Genomic DNA, 20495 nt, shown 5'->3' on the forward strand with positions numbered 1-20495 from the left:
CGGAAAAACCTTAAACAGTTATCCTTTTAAAAAGCGAGAGGAGAAGAGAGGAAAAAATTTTTCTTTATATTATAAAATATCGAAAAGCATCGATAAATTTTAATATTCAATAACAAATAGACAACACAAAAGTTTAAAAACAAAAAAAGCAAGAATAAAGAAGAATAAATAAAGATAAATAAGAGTAAAGAAAACTAAATAAAGAGAAATAAGAATAAACAAGATCGTTAATTGATATAATTCAGTTTGAAGTTGCAAAACTTACTGTAGTTTACGATTTTGCAACTATAAAGTTAAAATACATTTAGTTATTTGGAAATATATCTTGTACTTTGCTTATTAATTACGTTTGACCGATTTTATCTTGATATTATAATATAGTTTGAAATTTAATTCAATCTCTACCACTTCACATACTTTTATCGATTGCTTGTTTTAACAATACAACCTAACTAAAGGGAAATTTTAATCGGCTTTGGTTGATTTAAGCATAGTGGAACTAAACAAGCCCCGATTAGAAAGCACATTTCTGTAAAATTTATATATAATTATTTGATTATTATTATATAACTGAAAAAAAGGCAATATTTTCAACAGTATCACGATTTTGACGTTACATCAGTTATAAAGCCAGGGAATTCAAATCAAATGAAGACTATCAAATGCTGCGAAGCCAAACATGCCAATTTATGAAACTGCGGGCGTAGGTATAAATTTTCACGAGGATCGTTTTTCGCAATTAGTTTTTCAATTCACGAACAAACTGCCGCGAGTTGTTTCGAAGAAATAGTTTCAACCTCGCCACATTACAACGCATAAAATGCTAAGAAAAAAAAAAAGATAACATTAATTACCGAGAGATATCGATTTTTACTACACGCCCCCAAGTTCGAAGAATATTATTTATTTATCTGCAATATAACTTGTGCAAAATATTTTTCGACATTGCTAGTAGAAAGTTATCTGCCGTATCGAAAGAGATAGAGAGAAAATTGTTTTCGTATTCTATTCAATATTACAACGGGTGACGCCCGGGCACATATACATCTTCGCTCGCTTTCTGTACCTGCCGATCGACATCGGCGACGCGTCAATAATTAGTCGTCCCGTAGCTGCAAATGGGACACGGAAGTCGGCAGGTCGCTTCGTGATTCGGGACATATTGAATGTCACCGGGTACAATTGGATTGCGTCTTGTCATGGCTTCACGCGTACCTGATAGCTTCAAGTCAATTTCTTTTTCACGTAAATTTACGAGATAAATATTCAAGCGCTAAAACAATATTAAAACTATAAATATACAATGTTTCGTACGCAAAAAATGTAAATTACAACGTCATGATTAAAATATGCTATTTCAAAAAAGATGTAAAGTATGATTCAATTATATTTATATATTGTATATACACAATATTACATAGGAATTTAGTAATGCGTACAAATAGACATATGATAGTTTCTATTTATTTATGGAAGCTTAATTAAAAACTTGTTTATATATGAATCATGTTGAATAAAACAATAATATTTGAATTATAAATTTCTTATGTTAAAAACATATATGTTTGATTATATATATACGTTGTCGGCAGATTACAAAATCCGTCTTTTTATAAAATACCTAGGCATTTTATAAAGTGCAGCTACAATCTTAATTCATTAAAAAATAAATATTTTATAACATGGCTAAGAATTTTAATCTCATTATTCTGGACATAAATGTATTGAAGATAATAAAAAAATGACATTTTGTGAGATATTTCATAGTTTATATTTAATTATGTCAAATTCAAATATGAAATATCTCGTAAACTATTGAATTTTTGAAATCGATTTATATAAAAAGATTACAGTGGTTCTATTTTAAAAAATTAGATTGATCTTTTTTTTAAATTCCCGTCTCCAAATCAAACTAATATCCCTATCTTTTTTCCCCCTTCCAATTTTTGTCTGAAACATTTTTATCTTAAACTTAAGGATTTTGAGATATTCTAATGGATTGATTTTAAAATAAGCCACCCTGTTGTACATATAATCAAACATATGTGTTTTTGACGTAAGAAATTTATAACTTAAATAACATTGTTTTATTCAACATGATTCATATATAAATAAGTATTTAATTAGTCTTCCATAAATAAGTAGAAACTATCATACATCTATTTGTACGCATTATGAAATTTCTATGTAATTCAAAGTATGTGAAACATTATTTTAATCTAGAGATTTACCGTCTACTAATATTTTTTATGCAACTAAAGACGAATAAACTTTTCATGTCAGTTAAATACTTAAAGTTTACGATACTGTGATCGTTGTTGCGTGAATAAAATGAATGACACATTAAAGCCTCGCCTCAGGAGAGCCACTGGTTCTCTTAAAGTTTCAAAATTATTATTTACTTCGCACGCACATGTATGTAGATCCATATATCCTCTAACAATATGAATATTGTGCACACGTACGCTTTACAAACTAGCATCGAGGCTTCAAAGCCAGCCTTGCGATTACCGTCGTCTCTTGTACTTGCTAGGAGTCGAGTATAACAGTTAAAGGGATCATGTACACAGGTTGTACACAGTATCTGAAACACGCCGAGTAACGAGGTAGTTTATATGAGTTTCCGGCATACGTACAGATAAATTGTGCGTTCGCCGATGAACTTTACTATACAACACAAAGAAATCTGATATTAAAGTTTGACAAGCAAATGTAAATTCGCGTAATTAAAAATCCCTCTCTCCATTACGTCAACGCGGCAGATCGTACGCTCGACGCAAATCCATCGCGACAGTTTGTCATGTTAATCCGATGCAATCACATTCTGACATCGCTGAATCATTTTGGCTTCGTTTTTTCCATTAGAAATGTCTCTCTTTTCTGTTTTAAATTATTCAAAGAAAAATAATTGACGTGACGTAATCAGGAATAATTTACGTATAGTAGGTATCACATTTAACAGAACAATTAATTTAAAACATTTTTTCTAAGAATTTTACTTTTATATTCTATAAATGCTCTATATTAATATTCAATTCGTAAAATGATAAAAGCATATTTTGCGCTGATTTATATTCTCTTTCGTTTCTTAAACTACTTATTGACAACTCAAATATAGAGCAGTCAGTGGAAGGAAAGTGATTTTCAAGTTAGACGTCGGTGACCGTGCCAGAGTCATCGTTGAAAGAAAAATGCGATGAAAGGGTTGGAATTGAAGTGGAAATGGTGTTCGTGAGAAACCAATGGTACTCATCGAAATGTCAAGTTCTTTTGCAACGCTCGAACGAACATATATGTACGCTCGTAGTTTTAGATTCGCGCTCGTTAACCTGATCATCTTTCTCATGCCTGACGGCGGAGAAAACATATAGCAATACGCGAGATATACGTTTTGCGCGTACTATGTTTTCTGCACATCCGGTTTCCCATTAACCTACATTATTGCTTTTCGTTTTCTCGCTTATATAGTGACTTTTTTTATTACAAGAGCAAATATTTTATTTAATTTTAAAGAAATATATTCTTTAAAGTATAAAAATTAATTAATTAATTGATATGAAATAACATTAATATTAAAAACTTTACACAATCAAAGAGTCTTTTTCTTTTTTTTACATATATTTCAACAGATAATTAAAAACATACAGAAAATATTTTTGAAAAATAAGTCTTAATTTTTTTAAATTTACATATTAGCACAAATAACATATAAAATTGTTTCTGTCATATTAGTATCTTTATGAATTAATACAACGTATACAATTTTTTTAATTACGTAGGAGCAAATTTTGTTTAATTTTAATTTTAATTTTAAATTAAAATTAAAATTAAATTTAATTTTAAAGAAATAAATATATGTTTTAAAGTATAAAAGTAAATTAATTCATATTATTTTATTTAATTAATAAATAAATTAATTAATTACATAAAATGATATTAATATTACTGATATTAAAAAATTTACACAATTAAAGAGCGTATATTTTATATAATATTTCAACAAAATTAAATATACCCAGTATAAAATATTTTTCAAACATAAGTCTTAATTTCTTACTCTTTTGCATATCAGTATAGCTATAGGATATAAAATTCCTGTGTTAAAAATGTTATATATTTTAGACAAATATGTGCACCTTGTATATTAAATATTATTTAAAAAATATACAACTATGTGTTGTATGCAAACCAGATTTTGTTTTTTACGAAGTAAATATTACCGAGAAATATTAAGAAACACATTTAAGAATCACGGAATTTTTACATATTTCTCTCTAGTGTAGAAATTTTCCTTTTTGCATAGCTGTTATTTTTCCAGATTCCGTCGAAATGTTCGGAAGCATTGTTCCATACCTTGCCAATCTTTTTTGCGCTGATATTTTTATCGCGGAACCGCGAGCAAAAATTCTTTGCGTCGTAACTCATCGCGCCTACCATAACTGCCGAGTAATCGCGATCGTAAAAGTAAGACGAGTAAATAGTAGTATTCGAAGGGCTCGAGGGCTCGAGGTGCATTGTTATACCGAGGCAAATGGCCGAAGTCTGTGTGCCCGAAGGATAGACGGTTAAAACGTTGGCGCGGCTTCGGGATGCAATGGGCGCGAGTAAAATAGCGCTTCTCTATTTTGTAACAGATCATGTCGTAGATTCCTCCGAATTTACGAGATGTGTCCGATCGGAATCTAGCCCCATGAACTCTGCTCGTTCCCGTTGTGCCTCGCAGCATGCGCGTGAGCATCTACTGATATTTGATCGTATCTCACAATAACGTACTGCGTATTATTCGAACAATTCTGTATATTTGCCAGAAACAGTGGGCGTACAGTACATGTATTTGTATGGTTATACGTATTTATTTATCTTTAAATATATATATATATATATATATATATATATATATATATATCGTAGTCAAATTACAAAATCCGTCTTTTTATAAAAAACATGTAGGCGTTTTATAAAGTGCGATCACATTCTCAAATTATGATTATAAAACGCTAATAAACGATTCACTATATTGTCAAATGCAACGATTTGTACATCGTTTTAGATTATGACTGGTTTATTTTATTTTAATCGTTTTATAAACGATACTTTTACTTTACTTTTAGACGCGCAGTGTTTACATTGGGTTTCTGCGACTGGGCTATTTATTAATAATTACTTTTGTAATTTCATATAGGGATTATTTAAAAAAAGTTAAATTTAAAAAATTGTTCAAAGGTGGATGTGTGTTCTAAAAGACATTGCAATTTATAAGAATATTTTTTACACAAAGCTTGAAGAATTTTATTCAGGTACTCATTGCTTTTGAAAATTTTATTTATGTTATTTTTTGTAAAGCTTTAAGTATAATAAATGTGTTTATATAAGTCTAAAAATTTTCTTGTTAGAAATACACATAATTACTTATTAATTTTCTATAAACAAATTGTTGCTCTACAAAGATAATGTATGAAACGACCCAAATAAATTAGTCAGAATCTAAAATATCGTTGCATTTTTGACAATGTGAATCACTTGTTAGCGTTTTATAAAAAGACTAAAATTTTTAGTCAAATTAGAAGACATTTCATTAATTAATCATTATTTGAAAATGTGACCGCACTTTATAAAATACCAAATGTTTTATAAAAAAACAAATTTTATAATCTGACTACGACATATATATTTGTATATTGAATTAAGAACATGTTTTCCACAAAGCTTAAAGAATTTTACTCAAGTACTTATTATTTTTGAGAATTTTATTTATGTTGTTTTTTATAAAGCTTTAATTGTAATAAATGTGTTTTTACAAGTCTAAAAATTTTCTTGCTTAGAAATATACATAATTACTTATTAGATTTTTTAAATAAATAATTGTTGCAAGATATAACGATATATTCTTTAATTCTCGCACACATTTCCCCATCTATTATACATGTAAAAAGATATATGAGTATATTTGGAGCGACTATTATGTTTCAATTTTCCATGTGATGTATTTTTTTTTTAAATAGTACAAAGATTTAACTGACGTGTAGAAGCGGAAAATGAAACAGAAAGACAATTACCAGAAATATCATAACTTTTTAAAAACCAAGTTCTTAAACACTATTCAAAAAGAACAATAGACTCTATTGTTTTCATAAAACATGAATATTATGGTTTTCTTATTTTTGTGTACAGCATATTCTCATATTACATTATTATAATTTATAACGAAATATAAAGTTGCATAGAAATATGTACATACATTGAACATCTAATATTCATAAAAATATAAAATCAAATCTGTTCTGGATTCTGATTACTCTGGGAATGCATCACAATTTTGACATCGCGGTAACGAGTTACATACGCATAATTGCGGCGCCGCAGATTACGACGCGATCAAATTTTGTCATTATCAAAAATATACGAGGCGGGTCAAATCGAACAATCTACGGCACTCTCTATAACTTAGAGACGCTAGAGCCCGTAGACAGGCGATATTTCACGGTGCGCGAGAAACCGCAGACTGAACAGAGGCTGCCAATGAATTACGACATGGTCTATGTAACGCGCAATCGTGCGTATGTAATTTTCGGAAGACGCACACACCAGCGAGTGGTAACCCGAGCCTATGTCGAACCCATGTAGCGCGGGATGCGCATATAAGCGTTTCCTATAATTTAATTAAACGCCCGTGGGTTTCAGGACTGCTCAGGTTGCAGCAGATTTATCAGGGCTTGAAACCAGGCAACGAGTCCTTTCAAGTCGAAACCGTCAAGAGAATACAGAATATGTCAGAGGCGATTGATTTTCTACGGAGTCTCGAGGAACTTAACCGGTAAGTATATTTTCCCCTTGAAACATATATAACACATGTAAAAGGAATGTGAAGCCTTTTGTTAAGAATAGGAATCAGTACTTGGTACATCTTTTAAATCTTAATAATAAGTTCTCTTTATGATTGTACGTAGCATATATATTTTGATATAATCTTTCATTAAATATCTTCCATTAGGTATATTATAGGAAGATTTATTAAAAAAGTAAAAGTTTCCTCTCAAACAATGTCATGTAATACAATACGTCATTATATTATCTTATACTTATAAAAGTTTATTTTATATTTGAAAATTACATTATATATTTATAATAATACATAAATGAAATAATATTAATAATATTAATAATAATAGTCAATAATAATTAATAGTTATATTAATACTACTATTACATAATACTGTTTAATAGTATAGTTTATATAGTTTACTGTTTAATAGTATAATTAATAGTATTATATTATATAATACTATTATATAATACTATTATATATATAGTTATATTAATAGTAATAATTAAAACAAAATTTTTTTGCATAATATATATGTATATATATATATACATATATATATATTTTATTACAGGACAAATTTTAAATTTTCTCTCATATCTTCTTTTTGTAAGAATAAAAGGGAATGCTATAATACTAATCTTATCTCTCCTCGGTAATGCTTTAACACAATTGTTATTTTCCTGCAAATAGCATGAACCGACAATGTGACGGATAAGGTTGGTCATAGCCGTGCTTGGCACTACAATTCACCAGCGGCTACGCATTTGTACGATGCAAGTAATCAACAACAGCGAGTAATTGCCATGACGCTAGTTTGAATTGACCGAGTATAACGATAGTTACCGAAAACAAGGGCATTATTACAAATTGCCATACAATATCCAATTATTACAAACGAAATGAGCATGGAAACTTCGCGGTGCATCGATCAAATGCGACAAAGCCGCACGTTAACGCGACACGTGAATTGTGGCGAACCAGAGCGCGTGACTTATGTCGCTTTCGTCGATGGAAAATTCAATGTCGCACGTGAATTTTTCTTTTTTTTCTACTCTTTTTGGACAATTTATTTAGAACGCGTTGAAATTTTTTTTAGATGGAGCAACAAATACGTCGTGCTTGATTGTCCGACGGATATGGCAAAGGATATTGTTATAAGCCATGTGAGAGATATAGCTTTAGGAAAGAGGACCTATCATTATCTGCTGAGTGGCTTGGTAAGTTTGTAAAATATAACTCATTTTTGTAGTTAATTTTTCCAAGTCCTATTATCTGAATAACTTTTTGAATTAAGATTTGTTCGCATCGAGTGTGTATCTAAATGTCACACATATATTAATATTTTAAGTACATGAAAATAACTTAATTCATTATTATATATCAAATAAAAAAAACTGTATTTTGGGTATAATTATACACATTGTAAAAGAAACAAAAAGATTGGAAATTGAATATATTTCATGGGCAATAATTAAAATTTAAAATAACTTATTTTAAAATAAATAAATTAGTTAAAATAAATTTTATTTATATTGCATATATAATGTGTAATAAAAAATTCTTCTTACCAAATATCATATATACAATATAAATAAATAAGAATTAATTTTTGTATTTAAAAATTAGTAATTTATATTTGTATTAAGTTTCTCCAGCTCGGAGAATACTCGGTATGCAAAATAGTGACTTTCGCTTTACTATGCGAAAGTGCTCTCACTTGTATACCGTCTGGTTTACGGGATTAATTCGCAGCATGCCGAAATTTTCGAAACAACCGAGAACCCGTCGCTCAAACTGACACGAAACGCTCGGTTGTCATGGGAGGGCAAGAGATCTTCGCCGGTGATGTCTCTCCTCCGTACTTTAGAATTTAGAGGACAGTTTGCTTGTGTTTAGCGGCTTCCAGCGAGTTGCTGCAGAAGAACAGGCGGCATTACACTCCGACGACGGCGAAGATAGTTGTACATACCTGCATGTACATTTCTAGTGTTCCGTCTCTACGAGGCGCACATCGCCATTGTCATTTATCGCGCGTCGTTCTCGAAACGGTTGCTTAGCGCCAGCAAAGCGTAGACGTGTCGATTCGCACATTTTCCCGCTTTCCGCAATTCTCATCCTTTTGCTTTTATTTCCTCTTTCCCTTCACGTCCATCGACTTGACAATTCAACGACTAGAAAACGATTGCCGACGATAATTAAAACTTAACTGGCTCCTTGGATAATATCGCTTTTCACATGTAAATGCCTGTTGACACATTTCTGAATCCATAAAATTTCAATCTCTTTTTAGCTTCGTGTTGACTTTTTATTTAGAAAAGATTTGCCGACATCGTACTATTTAAGATATTTTTTAATTATATTTTTAATTTGGTACCTATTAATTTATACACAAGATAATTTTGAACATTTTAGCTTGATGTTTAAGATGATCTACTGTTTACTTTTAGATATTTAACTTTTTGTCAAGAATAAATTTATTATAAATCTTTTTATGACATAATGCAAAAAGTATGATTTAAATAACCAGTCTTCTAAATTGTACCTGTCGGTTTTCAAAATCGTACTTCCTTCAAAAGTAGCAAAAATAAAAGTAATGAAAAATTATGTGTATGAAAAGAAATCAATCACTAATATATATTTATACATAAGCCAGGAAAGTCATTTATAATTAAGTAATATATATACATATATGTGCACACTTATATTTTTATGCTTGCTAACATATGCATTCACATTCAACCAAATTTTAAATGGCTACTACTTTAGCTTCATCTGTTACTATATGAGACATAGTCATGTCTACTATAATACATAGAAGTCTGTGATTTCATATTAAATCATATTTTATCAATAACATATAAAACAGAAAATATTCAACATAAAGTAACAATTATTAAATAACATATTTCTAAGTAACGGTTAGGACAATAATAATTTTTTACATACAAAATTTTATTAAATTATTATATTAAGAAACGTAATTAGTTTATTTATAAATATTGCTATAAGTTTATAATAAATGTAATATATACATAAAATAAATATAAAATATTCAGTAAATTTATTTTTAGAAGAATACAAAAATACAGATATTTATATTATTATATTAAAAATACAGAAACTGCATTGTTGTTAAATTGTTAACAGCTAAAATAAATTAATCATAACTTACATCATTTGATATTTTAAAATGTTCGTGCATGCATAAAATAGGATGAAATCTGGAAACTCTTTGTTTATATTTTTATTGCTTTTATATTTTTATGTTATATTTTTATCATTAGATGTCATTTATATTTATTAATTATTAGAGTTCTTTTAGTAAAGGAATTTTATTAATTATAAAAAAAGTGACAAAAGGTGCAATTTAAAATACTAATATGATAAAGATATTAAACTCTATACCATATTGAAATGGCTAATACCATGTTAAGAAAATGAGTCACGATAAAGGGCAAGATAAGTACTTTCTTTTTCTAAGTTGTATTTTAATTGGTCAACGATTTTCCATCTTTCCTATCTTCGATCAATCGTAGAAATTATATTCAATAGTAGAAAAAGATACAGATAGTACTTATCTTTTCTCTCACTCAGCACTTTCCCTCCCATTTGACTAATCATTCCAGTGTAAGATCTAGTTCACTAGATAGCACTTTTTCCTAGATAAAATGGAAAAAAAAGGTTTAAACCAAGATAAAATAAAAACTCTTAAATTTTCTACATTTGTTAATTTTCTAAATTTATTACAAGATAAATATTTCTTAAAAATTATTAAACTTTTTTACCTAATTATATGCTTTTTATTTTATAAATGTGTTTAAAAAATAAAAAATGTATTAATAAACTTTATACCTATTAAAGTTATATTATTTTGTGTTTATTCATCTCCGTCGTATTTATATTTTCAGTATTTTAAGCTCGGATTTTTAAGACTAATAGTTGTTCAACAACTAGTGAAGCTGGATATTACAAAACTTTATCCGCTCCCTAACCACAGATGCAAAAGTTCAAAAGTCAACGTGGCGGACGCGGTGATATCAGACCGACAAATTAAACTGGTAACACGCCGAACTCATTCGCGACGAAGTTAAACACGCATACAACATTAACACAGCGGCCATGTATTATCTCCAGTCGCTTGATGGATGATGGTAGATGGCCGAGCCAGTAGTAAAGTAACAAACGGGTCAGCCATAGCTGCGAAAAATCCAAGAGAGAGAAGTCTAATAATAACATCCGGACAATTAAATATTATTAGTTCAATTTTGCGAACGAAATCCTATTGTCGTTTATAACGCGCGTTTTCAAAAGCTTTGTTTCCGGTATCGTATTATCATGCCGTTTCCGGCACGCTTGAACGAAACCTGTTCTCCATAGTTTGCTCGTTAGTTTAACGATCGTGAAAATAAGTAATCTCAATTTTAATTGGACTTATTGTTTTGCAAGCATAATGCGGGCTTACGACGGCAAGACGCAGACTATCAATTTTCCCTCTCTTTCCCTTGTCTTCTCATTTCGTTCGAAAGAACTATCGCGCGATAACATGAACAGCGGAGCTTTTCGCCATTTCGAGGTTTCGCGCGTCCTGCATAATGCGCAGCAACAACGCAATATCAGCGTAAAACTGAAGTGGGAGCTGCATTCGAGCTCGAGTAATTAAATAGGACGGCAGGTCCGAATTGGAATCGAGAGACGTCTCAGTCCCATTACGTTTTTCATAAGGAACAAAGGAAACCCGGTAATAACGCGCCATAATAATATAACAGTGACTCGAGTGCCCATTCTCGAGTCGACTTTGAAGACGCGAACTAGAAAGATCAAGGACCTCGTTGTCGGACGGATGCTTTTCGCGAATCTATATACGGTTGTCCTTAGAGCATCGAAGGCGGAAAGAAGTAAAAGATAACAACCTTTTATCACGCAAGCGAGCGAAGAATAGCCTCGCGCATCGCAGACTTTTACTCTATTTCCTTCATATATATCAATATCCCGTGTATTTCGCTGTAATCAGATAATGGACGACCGATGGGAGAGCGAGGTGATCGAGTTCGGCGCCATCAACATCACGGGTTTTCGCATCGTGGATGTCACTCGACCTCACGTCAAGGACTTCCTGGCCGGCTGGCATCGCCTGGACCCTGCCATATCTCAAGCCGGTCGTGAATCCATTTCCGTACGTATATCTACGTACATATATATCCAACTTGATCGTTTATTTTTTCTCTCTCTCTCTCTCTCTCTCTCTCTCTCTTTTTTTCTCTTTCACGTCTGTCTCCTCCGTCACTTCCACAGTTTGCGTCCAGGGAAAAAACTATGGCGCGAAATCCTCTCTCGCTTCTCGAGTGCGAGCGATTTCCTCCCGGTGGATCGAATACTTTCTCAGGTTTCTTCCTCGAGTATCCGTCGTAGAAAGTTCCTCATACGAGGAACTAGAATCAAACAAGAATCGTTGTTGGTGTCAGTCAGAGCTCTCTCTCTCTCTCTCTCTCTCTCTCTCTCTCTCTCTCTCTCTCTCTCTCTCTGTCTGTCTTTCTCTCTTATTTCTCTCGCACACGTGGTCCCTATGTATGTGTAGACGGTGGCTTGAGACCAAACTTGTTAAACTGCACCCGCATGTAGAAACTTGGACTTTTCAGCCCGTTTATAAAGTGCCGCTCGCTCAACCGTGGACCGCGCGAACCGTGTTTCACGTTTCTCTTAATGACTCCTCTTCCGTCCGCGCGTTAACATTTTTTCTCAGAGGTTCTTGTATAGATCCGACAAAAACTAACCAGTGTTTAACGGTGCGCGGCGACACAGCTCTCTAGTACATACGATCACGTTGTTGTACGAAACGCTTTTTCGTCTCGCGATAATCATTAGGTCGACTGAAGTAATTGGAATAAAAAAATAGAGAGAGAATTACAATGTTCTTATATCATTGAGAAATATTGTCACAATTTCATTAGGATCGAGATGTAAGCTCTGTAATAAAACAACGTCTTGATTTAATTTTTTCTCAAGAAGAAACCTTGTTTAATCGCTGCACATTTTATTAACGAAATGTATATGTCAATATGAATTAATTATTTATTCCATACAATGAGTTATATTTGTCATTTCTTAATAGTATCAATTCTTGTATAAAAATAAAGTTATAGGAACAATATTGTTTATACATAAATTACATTTTCAAATTTATTCTTTATTTAGAAGAATCAAAGAAAATATATCATAAATTTTTTTACATATAGATTTTATTTACAATATTTATATAATTTTATATACAATATTTTTATAGACTTTTGTATAGATTATTATAGATTTTTAAATACTTGTATCATTGATAAACGCATTCGGCATAATTGATCCACCTTTATGGTTTGAGAATATTAAAAATAAAGGAGTATGGATTAACAATCATGCTTTATGTGCGTTTATTTGTCATTCTTGTTTCCATGTCTAACTCTGCGAAATTGTAATACTAAGAAATAGGTTCCATTGTTTTGCATGATTTTGTTGCATTACAAAAAGGATCGTTAATAATCCTTAAAACGGATACACATTGCTAACAGGTTTCCAGGGTAAGGGTTGGATAACGTAGTATCTATGGATCTAAAAGCTCCCTTGGAGACAGACTGCATGCAATCTAATGCAACGATTATCGTGTTCGATCGTTATATTCAGCGAGCACCGAGCGTGGTTTTCCAACACTGGCGAAGTGCCCGAGGTACTCTAGTCTCTGCGAATTTACGTACATCTCAACGTGACGGCGAATCCCTTTCTCAATCTCGCCAAATTCTTGATCCTATTGAATTTATTTATAAGAACGGAATTCTATGAACGAGAGGCAAAGATTCAAAAAAAAATTTTTATCGAATTTTCATTTTCCGATCTCAAAAATCAATACAGAAAAGAGAGAGAGAGAGAGAAAGAGAGAGAGAGAGAGAGAGAGAGAGAGAGAGAGAGAGAGAGAGAGAGAGAGAGAGAGAGAGAGTTAAAGAGGAAGTTTATTTCTTTCTTTTTTCCTCCAACTTTTTTGAAAATTGATACACTTATAGATAGTTAGATTTTGCCTAAAATAATTTATTGTACATGTGTTAAAATTAGGCACAAGCTGCTCTGATGTACGACGCCGTGTTCGTTTTGGTCGAAGCCTTCAATAAGTTTTTAAGAAAGCGAACCGATAAAAATAATACACGACGTACAGGAACTCCAAGCAGTAATCAGCCCATAAACGGAACGAAAACCTTAGATTGCTACAACAATCGCGGCTGGGTCACACCATGGGAATATGGCGACAAAATCTCGAAATTTTTGAGAAAGGTAAATCAGTCTTCATTAATAAAACAGTGACATTTACATAACATTTTTATGATTATTGTATAATTTAAATATTTGTATAAGTAAATATTTAATAATTATTTATTTATAATTTTTCGTATATCGTTCTATTTCTATTCTAACTCGACCACTGTAATCCATTATAGTCAATTAAGTAAATACGCATTAGCATTGATTTCTGCGTGCCAAATTTTCCATTATCGGCTTTCGATTCGATATGGTCACGCATTATACATATATAACACAATATTGTATTGTCAGAATTTATATTTTAATAATACGTATTAATATACGCGTAATCGCACATAATTTGTTTTCAAATTCCCGAGACACGATTCAGAGGGACAGAGGTACTCAATGTGTTGCGAAATACCGTGGCGACCGAAATTGCCAGGAACCCTCCTCCACGTATCTCTGCTCTTGACAGTAATTGGCGGTTATTCCGACTCTAACGGAATTCCTGCGTTCGCGTCAAATAGTCCTCCGTCATTCCGCCCTTACGTATACATGTCGTTATTCTTGTATCTTCTTTTTTGCTTTTTAATCCGCTACCGTTCGACAATTTGTTATGTCAATGTTAAATTCATTGATAAAAATATAGTAAAAAATTAAGTTAGTCAACACAATATTTTCCAATAAATTCTAATAGATCATGATTTTCATTCAAATAATATCCTTTTTACTTTAAAATTTTTTTATTAAACGACAATTTAATTAGAAATATTTTGTTTATTTATTGTCATAATTTAATTACTAACAATAATACAGTTTGTTAATTTTTATATTTATTATCTGTAAATTTTTGCAAAATATATTTTTATAATATATTTAACTAAAATTTTTGTCACTAAAAGCACATTATGTGTGATGATCTATATTATTTTACATTTTTTTCTCTCCTTTTTTTATTTTTTTGTAAAAATAAAAAAAATAATGTCATACCGACTAAATATACATTATAATATCTGCATTACAGTTATATACACGTGTATACATATATAAATGCAAAATACGCGATTGAAATTTATTTACTTGCAGGTTGAGATCGAAGGGCTGACGGGAGAAATACGATTCAACGATGATGGTAGACGACAGAATTATACTCTTCATGTCGTCGAGATGACTGTGAATAGTGCTATGGTGAAAGTAAGTCTTTATATTACTATGTTTCTTAAAAAATAAATTTATGAACAAATTTAATGTTACGTATACGTACACACACTTACAAAATATTCTCCATAATTTGAAATTTCTTTTAAATAACTTTTATTTCAATTAAACGTATTACTTTCCAAATAAAACATAGCTTTTATATCGCGTGTACTTTCTTATTATATTTGAATTATTCTCTTCTTATGCAAACTTGTAATATCTATTCCAACAGATTCGCATTAAGAGTGTTATTTCATGATTTATTATTGTAGGTCGCCGAGTGGACCGATGAAGCTGGTTTTCAAGCCATAGCTGCAAAATATGTGCGACTTCGTCCGCATGAAGTTGAGAAAAATAAAACTTACATTGTTACTACGATAATGGTAAGTTTCTTAAAATATGTTTTTAATTAATTTGTGCACATTAAGATTAACTGTATGATATTAATATTATAATTTTTTAATTGCACAGGATGACCCTTACATAATGAAGAAAGAATCGGACACTGGTGAAATATTAATCGGAACTGATAGTTATGAAGGATATTGTAAAGACTTGGCTGATCTCATCGCCAAAAAATTAGGCATATCATGTAAGTTTATAATAGCAAATAATTGTCGTTTCGTAAAGGATTGCTTTTTTTAAAAATTAATCAACATATAAAAATATTTAATGATAATTAAATATTTGTAAAAAATTATCAAGTTTAAATTGATGCTAATATAAAAATACAAATACTTGATAAATTTATATATACATATTATACATATATATATATATATATATATATATATATATTAAATTTATATGCAAATTATAAATTTAAGACATACTTATAGCATTAAAGCAATTTAATTGAAAAAAACATTAAATAATCAAATAATAAAAACAATTTATTTTCTTGAAATTAATTTAATGTTTGTTAAAACGTATATACATGGTATTAAAATAATAATAAAGAAGAAAAGAAAAACAGCAATCTTTATTAAATAGAACACCGTGCGCTTGTTTTCAAGTAATTTTTACTTATTAATGCCAGCGATTCTAATTAAACTTGTACAAGAATTCATAATTCGAGCGAAAGAATTACTTTTATTATACGCAAAAAAATTTGCCGAAGTCAACCCCATCTTGACAAGCATCTAAAAGACGTAACGAAGCCTCTTCCGCGCGCAGAATCGATAATGGAAAAAGTTCTGCGAAAGAAATGGTGTTTCACGCGCCTCGTAAAGTACTTTCTTACGAATTTTCAGACGAGCTGCGGATCGTGAAGGACGGGAAATACGGAACGGAAAACCCGGACGTCCCAGGCGGCTGGGACGGCATGGTCGGGGAGCTTATCAGAAAGGTAAGTCCCAGTAATTTCGTTGTATCTGCTACATTCTCAACGCGAAGCGCTCTTTTCTCTCCCAAAACTGGAGTTCACTCTCGGAAGTTTACGCGGGAAGACACCTCGAGTGATTGAACCCAGCTTCTCTTCTCGCAAGAGGAGAGAATATTGATCGCCGCGCGGTTACAGTCGAGATGGTCTACCAAGAAGCTGTTTTATCTTTCTCAATAGCGAGTTTGAATCTATTCCACTAGATGCCCTGAGCTTGCAAGCTCGTCAATCGTTAACCGATTTTAAGCTCCATCTCGCGAGAATTTGGAATAAGCCCAAAGCAAGTTGAGCTTTTAGTTGCATCTCATGTAGGTATGCGCGCTTCTGCCATTTTTTTCAAGATTTTTAAAGTATTATAAAATTTTTTTTAAATTATATTATTTAAATAGCTTTAGAATCATGAGCATAACAATAATTGAAGAATAGAAATATTATATGCAGAACTAATTGTAAGATATTAATTAATTACGTATTATGCATAATTATTATAATAAATTGTACTGCAGAAAAATATGTACATGTATTATCATAATTAATTATTGCCATATAAAATACTTGGATTACTTATAAGGATCAAGAAGCATTTGTGCATGTTAAATAATTTTTAAAATTAATTTTCTATGAAACTGACACATTATTATCTGGCTCGTAAAATTTCGAATTATGTTTAAAATAGTCAGCTTTAAAAAAAAAAAATTGAATCTGTTTAAAGTTTATTTTTAAATTAATTTTTTGATATAATCGGATTTTTAAATTAAATTAAATTATTTAAAAATTAGTATCTTATCACTTTTGCATATTGATATTTATATCAGTTGTTCTACTTTTGATTTGCAGGAAGCCGACATAGCGATTGCTCCCATAACTATCACCTCTGAACGCGAACGAGTAGTCGATTTTAGTAAACCGTTTATGTCTCTTGGCATCAGCATTATGATAAAAAAACCCATCAAACAAAAATCCGGAGTCTTCAGTTTTCTGAATCCGCTGAGCAAGGAGATCTGGGTGTGCGTCATTTTTTCCTACATCGCAGTTTCTATCGTCCTGTTTATTGTGTCGAGGTAAGAAACTTTTTATCCCGAAACTTGTAATTTTCTTACAAGTAAAATATATGCAAACAAAGTGTGTCCTTAAATTAAATATAATATAACGTGAGTCAAAACAAATCGATATGGAATGCTTATAATCATTTTATCTCTTTTTTACATACTAATGATTGTTATAACATGTTTTATTGCATCTCTTACACATTTTCTTACATCATTTTAACTCGATAGTTACAGCTACACTAATTTTGGAAAACTGAGTTAATGACTTTTACAATTAAACAAATTATTGTTACTTCATATTAATTAGAACAGTCATTCAATTTATCCACTTTTATCCTGGTTAGCTCTACAGACCTTGTGCCTACTAACATAGTTACGTGTCAAGGTGCAGCAATTACAGGTGCATTTATCGCGATGCGGTCAGCAGAATATGTCGACACATATGCCGTAATATATTCTCGTTGTCTCTTATCACAATCGCGATCGAATTGTTCGACGAAAAGTTATCAGACATTAATGCATGAGGATAAAAAAAGAGAAAAAAATAATTATGTTCTAAATTGCTCGTTATTTTTGCACTGATATGAAGGAAATCTCGATGAAGCGTTCACGAGAGCCCTCGATTGCTTTAACGAAGGCATAATGAGCAAGCCGAGAAAGTTTTTTAGGTGGCTTCTTAATTAATGAGACTCTTTGATTGCCAACGTTTAAAACTTGGTACAATTGGCTGATGCTAATACGACGTGCGTGATATTACTTGAAAAAAAAATATTACTAGAATTGAGGTAGACCCTCACTTTGAAAACACTGCTTATAGCTACTTTTAGATGTGGATAACGAATTACTTTCAAAATACATTTATCATCTTCCATCATAATTACGGGCAACTCTTGGTTTGTTGACATTGGCAGGCAATCATTTGTTACCTTACTGTTGTAAAACAATTTATTTATGTAATCGACTAGAACACGCAATCTCATCAAGTTTATGTGGAATACCAACATTAACTGATTTTTACTGACGTCTACGAACAGTCATTTTTCAATAAGTATATGCTTGATATACGTAGATAGATATAATGTATAGAGTGTCCTAAAATTTCTTTCAAAAACAGATTCTCTTGTCAATTTGGAGACAATGATTCCTTCAACGAAAAATGTCAAGAAAAAATTTTATTTTTTGCAAACTTCCAATTTTTGCGTCTATGTAACTAAGCTTTAAAGTAACAGTTTATTAAAAGTTTATTAAAGTAAGCCTCATTTAAAATTGACTAAAAACATATGTATTAATTTTTTAATTCTAGAAAGTTTACTTTATGAAAAACTCTTCTTTTTCAATTACTTATAATTCGAAAATTATTGATGCTTTAACATTTTCACTGAGGAAAAATCGTTTCCAAATTGATCAGAGCCTTCAAAAAATTGTACAATCTATCTAGATATTTTCATAAAATGTAATGACTATAAAAGTCTACGAGAGGTCGATCTTTTAAACATCTTTAACATCATTCAAATATTTTTATATTTTTAATTAAAAAAGTATATTCTCTCAAATAATGTTCTCTCTAATTTTTTCACCTGTTATTAATGATATTATAGATTTTCACCGTACGAATGGAGGGTTCTCACCATCAGCGGTAGCACGGATTCAGCTATTAGCGGACGAAACGATCCCAGTTTGCAGCATCCGCATACGCCGCAAGGTTCACCTCACATGCCAACTTCCAGTATGGCCAACGACTTCAGTATCGTAAATAGCCTCTGGTTTGCTCTGGCAGCGTTTATGCAACAGGGCTGCGATATCTCGCCCAGGTAAACATACCTCGTGTTATTAATTTCCGACAGTAATTAACGTTTGGTCGCGAACGAACGTTCCTGTTACACAAGCTCAAACTTTAATTTTTTTTTAATTTTCATGTTCGGGCCACAAACTTTGAATGTTAATCGTCGTTTTTAATAAATGACGCTTGCATATCAAAGAGTCTTTATCCATCTAATAAATAAATTGCGGTGAGAATTATTAATATATTTCAGCACGGAAGTAAATCAAATTTATCTTAGTAAAAAAAAATTGTACTTAGATCGACATTTTTACTTATTTGATTGTTTTTGATATTACAATTACCAATATTGTTTTGAATAACATCAAAATTTTGTCTCTCTTTTAATTATTAATTTTACAGAATTTATATATTTTTTTTTTTCTTGTCAATCTCATCAATTTTAGAAATTTAATTTAAAGTTCAATTATCGGAATATTGGAAACCGAAACGAATATGGCAACTTGATATTTGCAGAAAAAATATCTCACGCAGTCATCAAAGAAGCCGACGTTTAAAAAATGCATTAGCACATGGAAGTATTCGTGTAAACAAAGCATGTGCAACCGTGCAATTTCGCGATTAGCAAGAGATTCGAGGATGCGTTTAGATATTTATCCGGAGAGTGGGGGTCATGGATATAAACCCGTGAGAGAGTGAAAAAAAAGAGAGAAAGAGAGAGAGAGAGAGAGAGAGAGAGAGAGAGAGAGAGAGAGAGAGAGAAAGTGACCGGCGCGCGCAAGTGGCTCTCACATCCTTCTCGGCTAATTATAGCCACCCACTCCTGCCTCCCTCCGTTTCCGTTTCCGCAGCATAAGCGCAGGTAAGTACATAAAGGCACAGGGAGAATAGCTCCCTTTACCCGGGATAGGTCAAGCGTACAACCCGGTAATAGGATGAATCGGGCAAGATTCTATAAGAGCTCTCCGGTTGACGTTTAAAATC

The 20495-nt window shown here is 31.4% G+C and overlaps 1 protein-coding gene across 4 annotated transcripts in view; it reads left to right on the forward strand.

Annotated features, from left to right (window-relative positions):
* The window catches only part of Glurib (Glutamate receptor IB), a 266800-nt gene that overhangs the window by 232695 nt on the left and 13610 nt on the right, over nt 1–20495 (forward strand). For all 4 annotated transcript variants that reach the window (XM_072910169.1, XM_072910165.1, XM_072910167.1 and 1 more), the window contains 10 exons: nt 6682–6814; nt 7923–8043; nt 11838–11999; nt 13916–14131; nt 15188–15295; nt 15574–15684; nt 15773–15893; nt 16555–16649; nt 17520–17743; nt 19330–19542. In XM_072910169.1, the coding sequence (XP_072766270.1) occupies nt 6682–6814; nt 7923–8043; nt 11838–11999; nt 13916–14131; nt 15188–15295; nt 15574–15684; nt 15773–15893; nt 16555–16649; nt 17520–17743; nt 19330–19542 (1504 nt within the window). The remainder of the gene's footprint in view (nt 1–6681; nt 6815–7922; nt 8044–11837; nt 12000–13915; nt 14132–15187; nt 15296–15573; nt 15685–15772; nt 15894–16554; nt 16650–17519; nt 17744–19329; nt 19543–20495) is intronic.

This window comes from Anoplolepis gracilipes, chromosome 2 (genome assembly GCF_047496725.1).
Source record: "Anoplolepis gracilipes chromosome 2, ASM4749672v1, whole genome shotgun sequence".
Classification (NCBI taxonomy): Eukaryota; Metazoa; Arthropoda; class Insecta; order Hymenoptera; family Formicidae; genus Anoplolepis; species Anoplolepis gracilipes.